The sequence below is a fragment of the Chiroxiphia lanceolata genome, chromosome 20, assembly GCF_009829145.1.
Source record: "Chiroxiphia lanceolata isolate bChiLan1 chromosome 20, bChiLan1.pri, whole genome shotgun sequence".
Taxonomy (NCBI): domain Eukaryota; kingdom Metazoa; phylum Chordata; class Aves; order Passeriformes; family Pipridae; genus Chiroxiphia; species Chiroxiphia lanceolata.
In genome coordinates, this window is record NC_045656.1 from 5,044,370 (window position 1) to 5,059,634 (window position 15,265).

At 53.9% G+C, this 15,265-nt stretch overlaps 1 protein-coding gene across 1 annotated transcript in view; it reads left to right on the plus strand.

The window, feature by feature from the left end:
• CUX1 (cut like homeobox 1) overlaps positions 1-5,966 on the plus strand; it is a 271,733-nt gene extending 265,767 nt beyond the window's left edge. The window contains exons 21-23 of the mRNA XM_032707454.1: positions 1,896-1,976; positions 3,944-4,008; positions 4,464-5,966. Coding sequence (XP_032563345.1) covers positions 1,896-1,976; positions 3,944-4,008; positions 4,464-4,515 — 198 coding nt within the window. The 3' untranslated portion in view covers positions 4,516-5,966. The remainder of the gene's footprint in view (positions 1-1,895; positions 1,977-3,943; positions 4,009-4,463) is intronic.
• The last annotated feature ends 9,299 nt before the right edge of the window (positions 5,967-15,265 follow it).

The window sequence follows — 15,265 nt, forward strand, 5'->3', positions numbered from 1 at the left end:
TTCCTGGAGGGATTTAAAAGACATGTAGATGTGGCACCTGGGGACATGGTTTAGTAGTGACCTTGGCAGTGCTGGGGGAAGAGTTGGACTCGATGATCTTGGGTGTTTTTTCCAACCTACACGGTTCTATGATTCTGTTCTGTGATTCCAAGCACCTCTCCTCTGGCTTGTAGCGTGACGGGGGGCTCAGAGCTGCACCCCCAGCCAAGGGCTGACCAGGGGTAAAGCCTCTTTGCTCAGCCTGATCTCCCTCATAGGAGACTATGAGGGAGTCCCAGCACCCCACACAACTCGGGAGCAGAAGTGTGAGGGGCTGCAGAGGGTCCCACGCCCCAGGGGAGATGCTCTGCCTCACACAGCACAGCATCCTCAGGCACACAGTGATTTCTTATTGCATTCTCCATAAAAACCTCTTCACAAGCCCTGATCCTTCCTGCTCTGGTTCTTCCTTCCAAAAAGCGTGAGGGAAAATACTGGGGAGCTGTGGTTTCTGCAGCAGCTCCTTGCCTGAGCTGCAGCGGACAGAAGAGCTGCTGCTGCCACTGCAGGTTTGAGCTGCCATCTCTTAGGGATGAATGCTACTTTCTGAGATAAAATAAGAAAATTTGAGACATGAGCAGCAGGCTCAGGATTGGGTTTTGGCTGAGTTAACCCCTGGCTATCCGGCGTAACGCGGGACCGCTGGTCTGCAGCAGCCCCAGAACACAGAAATGTCTTGTAATAAAGGCAGAGTTGTCATTTGCATAAAAACCAAGCAAATGCCAACATGAATATGGATAGTGTGGCGTGCCAGCACCACGGAGAATTAATGAAAGGCATTCACAAAAAAAAAAAACTGACTTAGGGGAGTTATTCCTTGGGAATATTTAAGAACATAATCTTGTTTGTTACAGCAGCCTCCGCCGTGGCTGTGAATAGCAAAGATGATTTCAGCCCAGAATGGGTTTGGTGGGAGATCTGTGGGCTTTAATGCCAGCTTTGGAAAGCCCATGTGGTGGTTGGGGAATGTGCTTATGTCCATAATGAGTCCCTGAGTTTTACAGCAGGAATAAAGAGTGGCTGTGAAGGAAGGCAGGCACATCCTTTGCAAGCTGCTCTCCCAGGCTGCGGCTGCTCCTGACTTTGGCTGTTTTGAAGGGATGAATGTGAAGGTTTTCCCATTGGGACATCTGTGTCATGTGCCAAAAGGGCTCAGACATCATCAGGGGCTGGCTGTGGCCTCTCCAAAATGAGGGGCTGGAGGGCAAATCATCCCAACCCCACGGGGTTTCAGTCCCTGGAGAGCGTGGACAGCCCTGTGTGCTGGCACAGGACTGGCAAACGTGAAAGGTGACTCTTTCAGGACAGATCTTGCAGAGCCAGAGACAGGGGACACCAGGGCCAGCTTCTGGGAGCAGCCTTGGCTCCATTGCCCTGCAGAGGAAGTGGTGAGGGGATGCTGCAAATCACAAGTTGTTTGAGCTCATGAATTAAAAATGTGCAAGACTTAATTACTGCCGGGGTTTCTCTCTGGAGCAGTGCTGAGCCACAGCAGGCACTGAGTCAGGGCTGGCACAGCAGGAGCAGGTAGAGCTGCTGGAGAAAGCTGAGGTAAAGTGACTTAAAATAACTCCCCAAGAGAGTTTTCAGTGGGGGAAAGCCCACAGTTTGCAACCCTGGATTCACCTCGATTTGGGCAATTTTGGGCTGAGAGCATAGGCACTTGTGCAGCCACCTTGAAGGAGCCATGACTGCTTGGAGGTGGGCAAAGCATCCCCCCTCAGTGTATGTTTATATGGGGTCTAGGAGGAACAGGGCCCCAGTCTTGCTGAGGGTCTCTCTGAACCTGTGCACAGGGAGAAGTGGTTTCCACTGACCCACATTAAAATGGGATTTTCTGTTCTGCTCTTCTGCAGGGACGGCTCATCCTGTCCAACAAGACCGCTCGTACCATTGCCTTCTTCTACACCCTGCTCCTGCACTGCCTTGTCTTCCTGGTAAGTGTGGGGACCACAGGGGGTGGACATCCCGATAAAACGTCTGTTAGCATCCCCTCCAGGGGGAATTTGGGCTTTTTTAGGATGTTATGCCAAGTGAGTGCATTGCAGTGTACCAGTGGTTCCGGAGGCACAGTGCAGAGTGTGGGCAGCACAACTCAGCAGGCACGTGGACATGCCAATGAATATCCCCCTCAGCTTCACAGGGCAGGAATCCCACCCTGGCTGGGCACAGGCTTGCCCAAGGGCAGGAGCTGGAGGCTGTCTGTGTGTTTGTGTCATTCCTGGGAACAGCCACGGGACCGTGGTGCCGCTGTGCCGGGAGCTCATGGGGCATTCAGTGTATTCCCAAGTTTGTTGGGGAGCAACATTCTGGTTAATTTTTGTGAATCTAATACCATAGCAATTTTAGGAATAAAATACATCCCCCTGAGCCCACACTGCCTGTTTCTAGAGCATGTTCAATTCCATTTTCCTGTGCCTGGGTCCATCCTTAACCTCCTGCCCAGTGGAGTTCAGTTCTGTTTGCTGCCTCTCCAGGGATGAGCTCTGGCTCTGTTTTACAAAGTATTACACTGTAATGCTCTGTATTACTGAGCTCTAGTTCTCCCCATGTTCCTTATGTGTTCTGTGGCTCCAAATTTCCCCAACTGTACATTAGGGTCGAAAACAGAGAAGCAGAGGTTTGGTAGGAATGGAGGCTTGAGCCAGCCTGAATCCCCTGGGAATTTGTCATGATGCAAACTCCTCCTATATCCTTATATCCTTGCACAGTTCCTGGGATTTTATTTGTCACTTCAGGGGGGAAAAAAAGCCAAATGAATCATCAATAATTCAACGATGAAAGGAGATAAAAGACAAATCAGAACAATATTTCTGTCCTGATCTCAAAGTTAAAATGTTATTTTGGGGAGGAAAGGAGCAAAGGAAATAAAAACTTAAACATCATTAAAATTTAAAGCTCTAACCTAAAAAAAATAAATAAATAAATAAGGAAAATTCATAAATATTACATGGCTGGAATGATCTTACATCATCTAGACACAAAAGGGCCTGAAATCCAGCACCCAGCACTGCCTGGGCTGGACACACACTGTGTGTCCTGCAGGGGTCTGGATGAAGCTCCATCTCCTCCATCCCCGTGGTGGGAGCAACGTCTTTGCCACCGATCCCAGGAGACTTTAATTAATCCTAATTTAGAGGCCTGCTGGTGGGTGTATCACCAGTGTTTTCCTGGTGATAACAACAGTTTACAAATCCCCAAGGCTTGAATGAATCAGTCTGGGATGGGAGGGCTTCTCCCTCTTTCCAAACCCCACCACTGCCTCCCGAGACCACAGCTTTGGAATAAAAACACAGTGCCATGAAAGGAAAAAAGGAGCCAAGCCAAGCAGTGCCCTTCCTTAAGCCTGTTCCAAAACACATCTCCATCCATGTGCAGCCTCGAGCTTTACTCTGAACCCCTGTAGCCACAGCAGCACTGCCCCAGCAAAAATAACCCACTGGAAAAGGTCAACCTGACCATCCTGAGGGCAACCACTGAAACACACTGGGGTTCACCACACTGGTGGATCATGGTTTGGGTTGGAAGGGACCTTAAAGATCAACCAGTTCCAACTCCCTGCCATGGGCAGGGACACCTTCCACTAGCCCAGGTTTCTCCAAGCCCCATCCAACCCGGTGTTGGACACTTCCAGGGATGGGACAGCCACAGATTCTCTGGGAAATCTATGCCAAGGGCTCACCCCCCTCACAGGGAAGAATTTCTTCCCAATATCCAATCTAAACCTGCTCTCTTTCATTTTGAAGCCATTCCCTCTTTATCCTGTCGCTCCACGCCCTCATCCAAAGTCCCCCTCCAGGACAGGATGGCAGGGATGGGCTGGCACTGTGGTGACAGCAGGTGCTGTGAGGACAGGCAGGGATGGCAGGTGAAAGCAGAGCAGATCACATTCCTTCCCTTGCAGGTGCTCTACAAAACCGCCTGGAGCGAGAGCGTGGGACGGGACTGCACCGCGTTCTGCGCTAAGAAGTGAGTGTGGGGACAGGCTGGGCCAGCCCAGCCCTGGGGCTGGATTTGGTGGGCAGAGAGTGGTGGTTTGCAGCAGACTTTTTGGGCAGCACTCGGAGCACCTCTGTCCTGGAAACAAGGGCAGTTCATTGGGCTTTAAACCCAATGAGAATGGCCAGGAAGAAAAGTGCACGGAACAAGGCAACCACCTGTGTTCGGTGGGGTGTTCTCCAAACCCCTTCCTCTGAGCAGTCCTTGCCCAGGAGAAATCCTGATAAAGGCAAAGGTGATCCTGGAGACCCAGGTCAGATCCGTGCTGTGACTCCCTGTGCAGGTCCAGGTGCTGCTCCCTGTGGCTGGAGGAGAGCACGGTGCTCATCATTGTGGGTACTGCTTGGATTTGGAGCAGCTCCTGCTCGGCCACAAAAGCACTTTGGTCCTTGCTGCAGGTGAACGTGGCTCTGCTCTTTCTGCAGGTTCGCTGACCACCTCCACAAGTTCCATGAGAACGACACGGGCGACATGTGACAGTGACAGCTGGACACGAGGCCACTGGCACCGGCTCCGTTCCATCCTGCAGCAGGATCTGTCCCTTCTCCCCTTTCAGCTGCTTTACTATAGCTTTGCTTTCTGCTTTGTAGGATGAAGGCAATGATCCCCCCTGCTCCCACCCTTGGAAATCAAAAGCTAAAGTAGAGTTGTTTTGCAGGACACGTTTCCAGCCCTCCCTGGGAGGGCTGCAGCAGTTCCCGTGCCCTCACGGTGTCCCAGAGAGCTCAGTCTTCACCAAAACACGTGGAAAATGCAAGATCAGAGGTGCTCCTCTCAGATCCACATCTCTCCCCATCCTGTTTTGACTCCAGTGCAACACTGGGTGGACTAAATTTAACCAGAAATGGGGGGAAAAGCCAACCTCCTGAACTTGCATTTTCAACCGTTGTGCTATTTGAGAATTCCTATTCTGCTCTGGCTCTGGGAACCTCCTGCCCATGCTGCTGGGCACCAGCAGATGCTGTTCTTGAACTGGAACCCTCAGGGTGGGAAGAGTTAGGACTAGTTAGGACTTAATGGGCATGAATGGAGGTGCTGCTGGTCAGGACTGATCTCACAAGGATGCCCCAGACTCTCCCTGTTGAGATGTTTCTGACTCCTTTAGGAAACCACAAGTCAAATCAAGCAATTGCTGGTGGCGGGTTTGCCAGGTGATGAACACTGAGCTGCTAATTTGGATTGATTTGGGAAGACAGAGGCAATAGGAAATGCTCCAATTAAAAAGTGCAGGTCCCACCAACCCCTATTGCTGCCTCAGCTCGCTGTGACCGCATGGTGAGGGAAGGTATTAGCTTGTTAACGTGGTCCTCAATTAAAATTCCCCTCTGTAGACAGGAGAATAGCATTGCTTCCAATTAATATTTCATTGCGGATCCAGATCTATTCCCACTCCCGTTGCTGGGAAGCCAGGGCCTCTAACGGAGCGTGCAGGCAGCAATAGGCTTCACATCTGCCACAGGCAGCCCGGGTTTATTTATAGGAGCTGTGGCCTGCGGCAAAATGTAAAATACTCATAAATTGGAGGGAGGGATAAACCCTGAGGGACCAACCTGCACCTGTCCCGCTCAGCACGGGGTAAACCGAGCCTGAACGGAAGGGAGGCACCCACAGATGCCAGTGAGGGGTGATGGGGTGATGCTGCCATAGCTGGAGACCTCTTTGTAAACTTATCAACTTCAGACATGGGGGAGATGAGCTTTGGCTGTCTGAAATCAGTAGCTGGGAAACGTGATCCGGGGAAGGGTGGGCTGCTTGTTGAGGCTTTGTTGGGAAGGTTAAATTTGCTTTTTTTAGCAGCTGTATGTTCTGTCTTGGAATTGCAAAACTTTTGCAGCTATTCACACTTGTACTCTTCATAAATGACTTAAAATAGATGTCAAGTTCTGCAGGACAAGTGATAAAATAAACTTAGCCATGCATTGACTGGGTGGCTTTTGTGCTCTGCTTCCGTTTTTTTCTTTTTTTTTTTTTTTTTTTTTGGACTTTTGATATTAAACAACTGAGAAATGTCCTGCTTGAGTCCAAGGGCAGAGTGTGCAGCTAATTTTAGAAACCCATTACAGCAGCTAAAGGCAGTGATGTCTCGCAGCGCCGGGAAGGGCAGGACCTCTGTCCCTGTGTGCTGGAGTTGGTGTCCCAGCTGCCATGAATACAGGCATCCCACAGGCCTGGTGAAAGGCTGTGGTGAAGGAGGGACCATGGGGATTGAGCCCAGGCAGATCCAACCCCTGAGATATTCTGTATATCCCCACGCTGGCAAAGGCACTCAGGCTGAATGGTGTAAATTTGCCTGGCTAATTTTGGGAGAGCTGATCAGGATCCCCCTTTTCTTCATCCTCCTCTTTCTCTGCTTTTGCAGCCCCGGGGGAACTGAGCAGCCCCAGCCTGGCAGGGCTGGGCTGCTTTTAGGCTCTGTCCTTGAATTTTAGGCACAGCTTCCCTCAGCCAAGCCTGGCAGTGCGAGGGTGTCTGGGGAGGGTCAGGACCCCACACTATAAGGGGCAAAGAGCAGAGGGCTGTGCCAGAGGTTTTGCAGTCCCCTGGGATACCTGGGTCTTACCAGTCCCCTGGAGCTGCCAGATTTTGTCCCTCGGGCAGAGCTGTCACCTCCTTACATCCAAAATAAAAATGACAAATTGACTGTTTTGTCCCAAAACCCCTCCGGGGAGGGGGCAGGCGTTAGATGTGGGGCGTTGTTTTCTCTCCTAATCTCACTGTTTTGCAGATTCCAGCAGCTCCTCCTGCATGGAACCTGCACGTCCAGCTCACCTCGGCCCCGCTGGCTCATCCCGGCCCCGCTGACCTCACGGCAGCCAAGGGATGTCCGGGTGTCCCGGGCAGCAAACAACAGCCGCTCCCAAGAGCCCGGCTTTGGCTGCCAAACCCTCTGACCGGAGGCAGGGAAAGCCTGAGCTGGGGAGGGCTCTCGGGTCACTGCCCGGAGCCTCGGCCAAGTTTTCGGAGCTGCTTTCTAGAGACGTGCTGGAGGTGACGGGCTCGGGCGGGGCCGGGGGGTGCGGAGCTCCGGGGGATCCCGGTCCCTCCGGGCGGAGCGGGGGGTGCTGGGACAGGCAGTGAGATGCTCCTGTGCAGCACAAAACAATATCCTGCAGTTTTGGTGCCTGGGAAGATGCCCTGCATCTGAGGGGTGTCCTTGGGTGTCCAGGCAGAGGGAGATGGCTCCCCCAGCTGCCTGGCACCTCCTGGCACCCCCAGCCAAGCTTGGCATCACTGGCAGTGCTGTGTCCTCTTTCCTCCAAGAAACGAAGCAGTGGGTCAATTGAAGTAAGCAGAAGCCCCAGACTCAGGTAAGAGCTCTAAACCAGCTCACCATGTGCAGGGGTTGCTGTAGGCAACAGGACAAACACCCCTGTGGCCAGAAGGGAGCAGGAGCAGGGCTGCCCTTGCTGTTCTGGCATGTGTGGGATTTGGGGTACAGCTGACTCCTCATGGCCTGCCTGATCCATCACTGGTTTCTCGGGTGTCACTGGCTGTGCTGGGTTTTGGGGGGCACACTCCATTCTCCTTACAGTCACCTATAGACCTACACCCCTATAGACCCTCACCCCTGAGCCCCAGCAGGCCCTAAACCCCATTTTCAGCCAGGTTCAGAGGGCAGCCCCAAAGCACCCCACAGCCTGTCCCTTTTCTAGAAGGCAGGGAGGGAAAATGGGAATGGATTTTTTTACTAATTTGATTTGAAAACCTCTTTTATCCATGAGTGATTCAAAAGAAGAGGATTTCAGTGACCCCTTGCTCTCCCTTGATGTTTTAAATTTAATTATGGGAAACAATTTTAATTAGTATTGACAGATATTCGGGAAAATAATTACAGGCAAACCTGTGCTTCTTATATCTATTTAACCTGTGAATCTCCCAGTCCATCTCGGAGACCCAGGCTGAATTTCAGGGGTTTATCCGGTAATAAGGAGCTCCTGGGGAAGCTGGGCTGGCTAACGAGATAACAGGCTGCTCACATCTGGGTCACAAGTTCAGTTTTTGCTGCGGGCAGAGGAGACGGGAGAGAAATCTCTGCCAGGATGTGGCCAATCTGTCGTGATCCTGGGCTGCAGCGCTCACCCCATCGCCCCCCTCGGGCAGGGGCGAAGGAAAAGGGATCCGATCCCACTCCAGCCCCGTGCAGGGGATGCCAAATGCCCTGGCAGCGCCAGGAGGAGCGGGGCGATGCGACACCGCGCGCAGGGCAGCAATTATCGCGGTGCTATAAAAAACCCTATAATATGATTTTCTAAAGGTCTCCAACCGGGCCCCTCGCATCCCTCCTCCTCTCCGCTTCCCGCTGGCAGCGGGTCTCCGGAGCCTCTGACACACGGGCAGCCGACGTGTTTGCTCCCGTTCCGCGAACGGAAAGGGGAGATCGATGGGTCTGAGCGCTGCTGCTGAACGCAGCGGAGCCAGCGCCTGGCGCGCAGGATGCCAGCGAGACTCCCCACCGGCAGGAAAGGAGCTTCCAAACACAAACACGGGCAGAGCCAGCGCCGGCAGGAACGCGCCGCCGGGGCAGGTTATTTCAAGTTCAGGGTGTACCCAGTAAACGGGGTGGATAAACAGAGTGTGGGGCTGGGAGCTCGCAGGGTGAGCACATGGACGCAGCCCACACAGGAAAAAAGGGGATGAGATATAAGGGGCTCGGAGTGTGGGGTGAGCTCATGGATAAGGCTCATATGGGGGAAAAAAGGAGGAAATATATAAGGGGTTTGGGTATCTGGAGGCAGGAGCCTGAGCAGCCTGGCCATAGGGATCGATCAGTATTTATTTTTGGAAGCGCAGCTCTAATTATCCACTGGAAGCAGGCAGGGAAATGGTGCTGGATCCCCCACCACTGGGTGCCTTTAAATCACAGCTGAACATCTGTCTCAAAGACATGCTCCAGTTCAGCTGGGAGGTACGGCCACGCAGCAGGAATTATTGTCCAAGGGTGAATATCACAGCCTCACAATCCATGAACCATCATCCCTCTCATTTCTTCCCTAATAGATGGAACAGATGGGGCTGCTGGTTTTAGCTGGGCTGTTTTAAAAAGGACAGCAGGGTTTGGATGCCGGGAGCTCCCTCGGCCAGGGTGCATTTGCCATGGTACTCTTCCTAGTGCTGGGACAGGGTGTGAGAGGTGACAGCAGCCGGCAGAAGGATTCTGGGACACATGGGAATTGCAGTGGGGTTATCCGGATGCTGAAATTGCAGCGGTGGGGTGTCACCATGCCCTGCTGCAGCAGAGCTGGGCATCTCTGCCACGAGCTCCCTGTTATGGGAGCCCCTGTTATGAAGTGGGATTTCGGGTGAAATCCCACTTTCCGGCAGGCGAAGGCTCTTCCGCGCTGGAAGGTGCCGGCTGGTAATAAGTGTTTTATTGCTTCCTGTTGTGTGAGACATCTGATGGCAAGCCGGGGCCGAAAGCTGGTGCAGCATATGGAGTGGCCCCCCCCATCCTCCCCCTCCGCCTTATTTACAGAGTCTCCCTGGAGATGGGCCTCGCAGGCTTTTCCAGCTCGGAGAGGAACCGGAAAAATATTTACCTCGCTCCCCCCTCCCCAAAAGCCTGTCCTCGTTAAGGCAGGAAGAACCTAAATGAGGCACATGAGGTGGAAATACTGTGCTGGCACAGCGGGCACCGGCGATGCCACAGGGGCCGTGGGCAAGGACCGTCCCCAGGGGACACCTGTGGGGACAGAGCCAGTGCCAGGGGCTCACCCGAACCCCAGCCTTTTGTTTTCCAACAGGGCAGTGGCAAAAGGATGTTTAAGCATCCCACTGCCCCCCAGGCAGCACCACAGCCCTGGAACAACTTCCTTGGACGTTTCCTCTTGCCCAGAATAACCGTCCCCACCAGCAGCGGGGGCAGCTGGCACATGGCAGCCAAAAATAGCTGTGGAGGGAGTGGGGGCAGAGGGGAACCCACACACCCCACAGGGGCTTGGCCAGCTCCCCAAGGCAGGCAGGGCCAGGCTGGCAGCACCAGGGTCTCTGTGGGAGTTGAGCATCCTGCTGGACAGGTGCCCCCCAGGCATCCTGGCCATGCATGGCAGGTCGGGTCATCGAGGGAGGTGAAGCCAGGCGGGATTTATGAGATGTGGAGCTGTCCCGGAATGATGGGAGCCCCGAGCTGGCTGGGGGGTGCACCCCAGCAGCAATCCAGCTGCAGCATGGGGCTCTGGGATATGCCCTCAGCACACTGGCCCCCACCCCAAATCCTTGCCCTGAACACCCAGGATCTAGGGCCTTTTGGGTGTCTGTCGCTATGGAAACCCCTTCTCACAGCGCTGGTCCAGGCTCAGCCTGCCAGAGCCGCTGCCTTGGGAGGGGGAGATGCTCAGGTGAGCTCAGGGAGATGGTCCTGCAGGTTCCAGCCACGGCAGGATCAGGGAAGGGCCCCAGAAGAGTCTCTTGGGGAAAGAAAGGGCTCTGTAGGGAATAGTGATTTTTTTAATAGCCTCGTGGTGGTTTTAGAGACTTGGGAAAGATGTTTAGCACAGAGGACAGATCTGGGCTGGACCCACATGAATGATCCCACTGATATCCTAAAAAGGCTTCACTTTTGTGGGACAGAGAGCCAGCAATGCATTCTCCTCCCTCCCCCATCCAGGAGAGGGATCCTTGCCTTAAAATAACTGGCTTTGCTCTGCAAACTCTGTCCCCTCTGCAGCCTGATCCCATCAAGCATCCCACACCCGGGGAGGTAGGTGCCTGGGATTGGGGTGGGAGCAGGCAATTCCCCTGCAGATGGAAAGCCCCTTGGGGCTCCCACTGATGGAGGGGACTATAACAGCACCCCCACAAGCAGATGCTGCACCTCCCCGGTGCCTGGGGACAGGATGGGACCTGTCCTGTTCCCACGTGGTGTCCCCTTCCTCTGAGCTGCCCAAGGTGGGGAGAGGGCTGTCCTCACTGACCACCCTCCAGTGCCCTGGCCCAGAACTGGGATTTTCCAGGCCTTTTTCTCAGTTCCCCTCTGCACACCAGTCCCTGCCAGTCCACAGGGTTATGGAATTCCCCATCTGCTGCTCTGGGCCTGGTGGCTTCACTTTGGGAACTCCTTCAGGGGCATTTTGCTCACCTTGCTGCTCGCCCGCACCTCGCCCCAGCACCCCACGGGCTGCTGAAAAGATGGAAGAAGCTTTCAAAGCTAAGGAAGGATTGGGATTTTGGAGCTGCTAACATTTTTAAGAGCTGCTCTGAGTCCAGGCAATGATGGGTTTGCCTTTAATATTTAATGTTTTTTACTGAACACACGTGCAAGAGAGCATTCAGAGCTGCTGCGGGAGAGCTGGGCACTGCAGGAACGCCAGGGCCAGCCTGAACCAGCAGTGTGGGGATGCTTCAAAGCCAAGGTTGCCAGAAGGGCATTTTCCAGCATGTAGGAAAGGCAAACCCCTGGGAAACTGCAATGAAAAAGCCGCTTGGACCAGCGGGAAATGCTGGGGAGCGGGAGCAGCACGGTTTCCCCCTTGGTTTCCAGGTGCAAGGAGCTCTTGTTGCTGGAATGTTTGCAAGTCAGAAAGGTGAAAGCCTTTTTTCTGTGCCTGAAATCTCAAGGGGTTTGGCTCCCACTGGCTGAAGGCTGCAGAGGGCAGAGGGACCTCTGGGATAATGGGAGCCTGGAGCAACAGTATCGAGGGAGCCCATGGCTGTGTGATGCCCGGGGAGAGCAAGGGGGAAGGATCCAGCCTGGACAGACCCTGCAGGAGAGGATGTGGTGTCATGGTCCTCGAGGTGAACAGCTCCATCATCCTGTCTGTGGGTCAGTACCGGCAAAGTGGGGGCCCCAAGTCCCTCCCCAGGCACACACCATCAAACAGATGCAGCTGCAGGAGGTGACTAAAGGGTGATGCTCCTGCAAAAGCCCCTGCTCAGGTCAGCACAGCCACAGAGGGTGTGCAGGAAGGCTTTTTAAGCCTTTTCTTCCATGGCTGGTTCCTACATGGTCTCTGGACAGGCAAAACAAAGCCTCTGACACCATTTCTCAAGCACAGCCCCAGCAGAGCAGAACAGCACAAAAAAAAAGGGACACTTGAGAGACAGCCTGCGAGCAGCTGAGAACCTCTGACCTTTTCCAGCAGAAACGGGAGGTGGTTTGGAAGAGAAGGTGCAGAAGGTGCCAGTCCCCCTGGGAGAGACACAGACCTGGTCACGCTGGCAGGGCAGGCACAGCCCTGGGGAACAGAGCCCTGCGGTGAGAGGAGGCAGGAGCAAACAGGCTGAGTTTTTTGGGTTTTTTTGGTTTTTTTCAGCTGTGTGGTCCCAGGTGTGAACACAGCACAAGGACTGGTCTGTGTGCCCGTCCCGACACGGGGCTCTGCCCCTGCTCATAGCACTTCCACGCTTGGCGAGCTCCCCACCTGTGCTCTGCCAGCGGGCGCCGAGGGGGGTTGGAGCACAGGAACAGCATCGCTTTTCATTTGCATCAGCAGGAGGAAGAAGAGCAGCAGCACGACCAGCGCCAGGCTCCGGTGGCTTCCCCGCGGTGGCTCGAGGGAGGGAGGTGTCCTCGTAGGTGTTATTGTGTTTCTGCATGCGCCTGTTTCTATTCAAATGTACCCCCTGGAGACTCAGAGCAAGCACAAATAGATCCTGCTGGGGCGGGGCGGGGTGTCCCGAGGGGCCCGGTGAGATCCATCCCAGCAGGATGCAGCAGGAAATACTTGTAGTTCTTGGAGGTATTGAGACCAGGCAGAACAAAACACTTCAAGATGAGAAATCTTGAATTGTGTCTGCTGATATCGAGCTGGACACCCCCTTTTTGCTCCTAATTCTGTTTCCAGAACCACTGGGGATGCAGAAGGATCGAGCCCTGAACCCCTTCTCCACCTGACAGTGTGATCAGATTGCAGTCCCTCCCCACTCATCAAGCCCAAATTACTCCTTTCCATCTGGGTTGGACACTGAGAGGCCACTGGACACAACCTTGAACAGCTGTTTGAAGTGCAGAAGAGCTGTGATGTGGTGAGGGACGGGCTGTGTGCACACAAGAAAGATGTGGGATGAACTGCTGATGCTGAGAGCTGGCTGACCACCCTCTGGCATGGCTCCTGTGCTCAGCTGGTGCCCTCCAGCTCCATCCAAACTCCATCAGTTATCCCGCAGGAAGACGAGAATGGGTTTTGGTCCTGTTTTTGTATACCTTTCTGTTTGTATATCCTCCTGTTTATATATCCTCCTGTTTGTATATCCTTCTGTTTGTATATCCTCCTGTTTGTATATCTTCCTGTTTGTACATCCTCTCCCAGGGAATTTCAGCTGGTCTGGCTTTGCTCTGGTCTGCAGTTGGGCTTGTCCATCTTTGTGGTCATCCTGGGAGAGCATCAATCGACCAGGGCTGCACAGACACCCTCAGGAAGGAAAAGCTCAGGTTGCAGAGGAAATTTTAGCCACAATCTTTGTGTTGAAATCAAAGGGCTTTACTCCCTCTCAGAGGTAAGTCCTGAGTCCCGGTGTGAGGAGGAGAAGGGAATTTGCACATCAAGGTCTTCCCATCAGTGAAGGCTCCTCCAGCCCCGAGGCCGGGCTGTCACTGCCTGTTTGCCTCCTCCAACACACCAAAGAACATTTTAAAGCAATTTCTCCTGCACAAATAAATACAAACCCAAACCGCTATTTCTCCTGGTTCCTTCTCTTTTCCCCTTTCATCCCTGTGACATCTTCCTCCAGTAAATCCTTCCCTTACATCTCATTAGAGGCTGCTCCTGGACAATTTGCAGCTGTGACAGCCCTGGAGACGCCTGGGGCCTGTCTGCCTGGCTGACAGCTCACATACGCACCCGGATTTTGCTGTGCCTGCGCCACGGAATGGTTTCATGGCTGGGCTGCCCCGGCCACGGCCGTCTCCAAACTTCCTTTCCAGGCTTTTCCCGGGATGCTGAACAAACCCCTTCACCTCCCGCCCCTGCTTTCCTCCCCCCTAACACGCTTCCCTCCCCTCTCCCCGCTGTGGCTTTGCAAACCCACAGCATTAGAATTTTGCATGAAAATCGGCAAGAGCATCATGGGCCGCACTCCCCGGGTAACCCCCCGCCTGCCCCGGGCCGCGGCGAGGTTGGAGGCGATGAAATCAAAAATAACCGGCTCTGCCGGGAGGCGCGGGTGGCGGAGGGCGCTGCCGGAGCTGGCACCGCTCGGATGCCGGATGCCTCCGGGCACAGGATTTCAAGGGCACGTCACGCTCCAGCCGGGCGGCTGCCAGCAGCCCTCCCCAGCACTGGCTGAGCCACTCGCTTGACTCCTTCCAGCGATTTTTTTTTTTTTTTTTTTTTAAGGCAGCTAATAGCTCCGAGGGAGTCCCGGAGTAATGAGAATTGGCAGGAGCGAGCAGATATTAGGTTTATTCACCACCAGTTTTAAATCATTTAACAGAGCAGAAAAGCCGTGGTTCTACAAGCAATGTGTTGTTCTGCTTTGCCCGCATAGTGGTTCCTCTTAAAAGAGGTTAGTGGTGAATGGGGACAGGGGTGTCCGCGGGGGAGCGGTGCCGCTCTGCTCCGCCTCCCGGATGGGACAGGGACGAGCGGGGCCATAAACTGGGGACCAGGATTTGAGCCGGAGCTCATTCCCGTCCACAGGAGCTCACACAGGCTGCAGACCGGGGCTCGTGAAGAATTTTTGTCCCACCCAAGGCAGCCTGTGGCTTCGGCTTAAAAATAAAGCCTTAAAAAGGCAATTTGGGGAGCTGGCCCGGGGATGCTCTTTGCGCAGCAGAGGAGGGTTCCTTGGGGATTGCTGAGAAAAGTCGCGGGAGGAGTTAAACTTTCACCTCGGCAATTATTGTAAATCTCCTTGGTCAAGGCCCAGACCTAAAATTAGCCCACGAGCCCTTTTAAAGGTTGGGATTTTTCCCTTGATTTTTCCAAGTGACCAACCAGCAGCAGAGCAAACTGTGCCCTTCCACACTCGGAGCCCTGGGGCGTTTTTTAATTGCAGCCCCGGTGCTTGATGGAAGCAAGGCCAGGCCTTCCAGCCTTGTTTTACACATCCTGAAACAAGCAGCATCCCACGGAGGGAGGGCAGGAGAGAGCCTGTTATGTACCAAAGCCTTTGGAATCACAAAGCATTGATCCTGCTTCATGGAAGGAATCCCAGCATCCCAGCCCTTCCCTGGGCTCCTGGTATGTTTTGTGCTGTTTAGTAAAATCTGGGAGTTTAGTAAAAGCTGGGATGCTGGGCTTTCTGCTGCCTGTATGGGAGCAGCAGGATCATCTGCCCAGCCTTTGCCCTT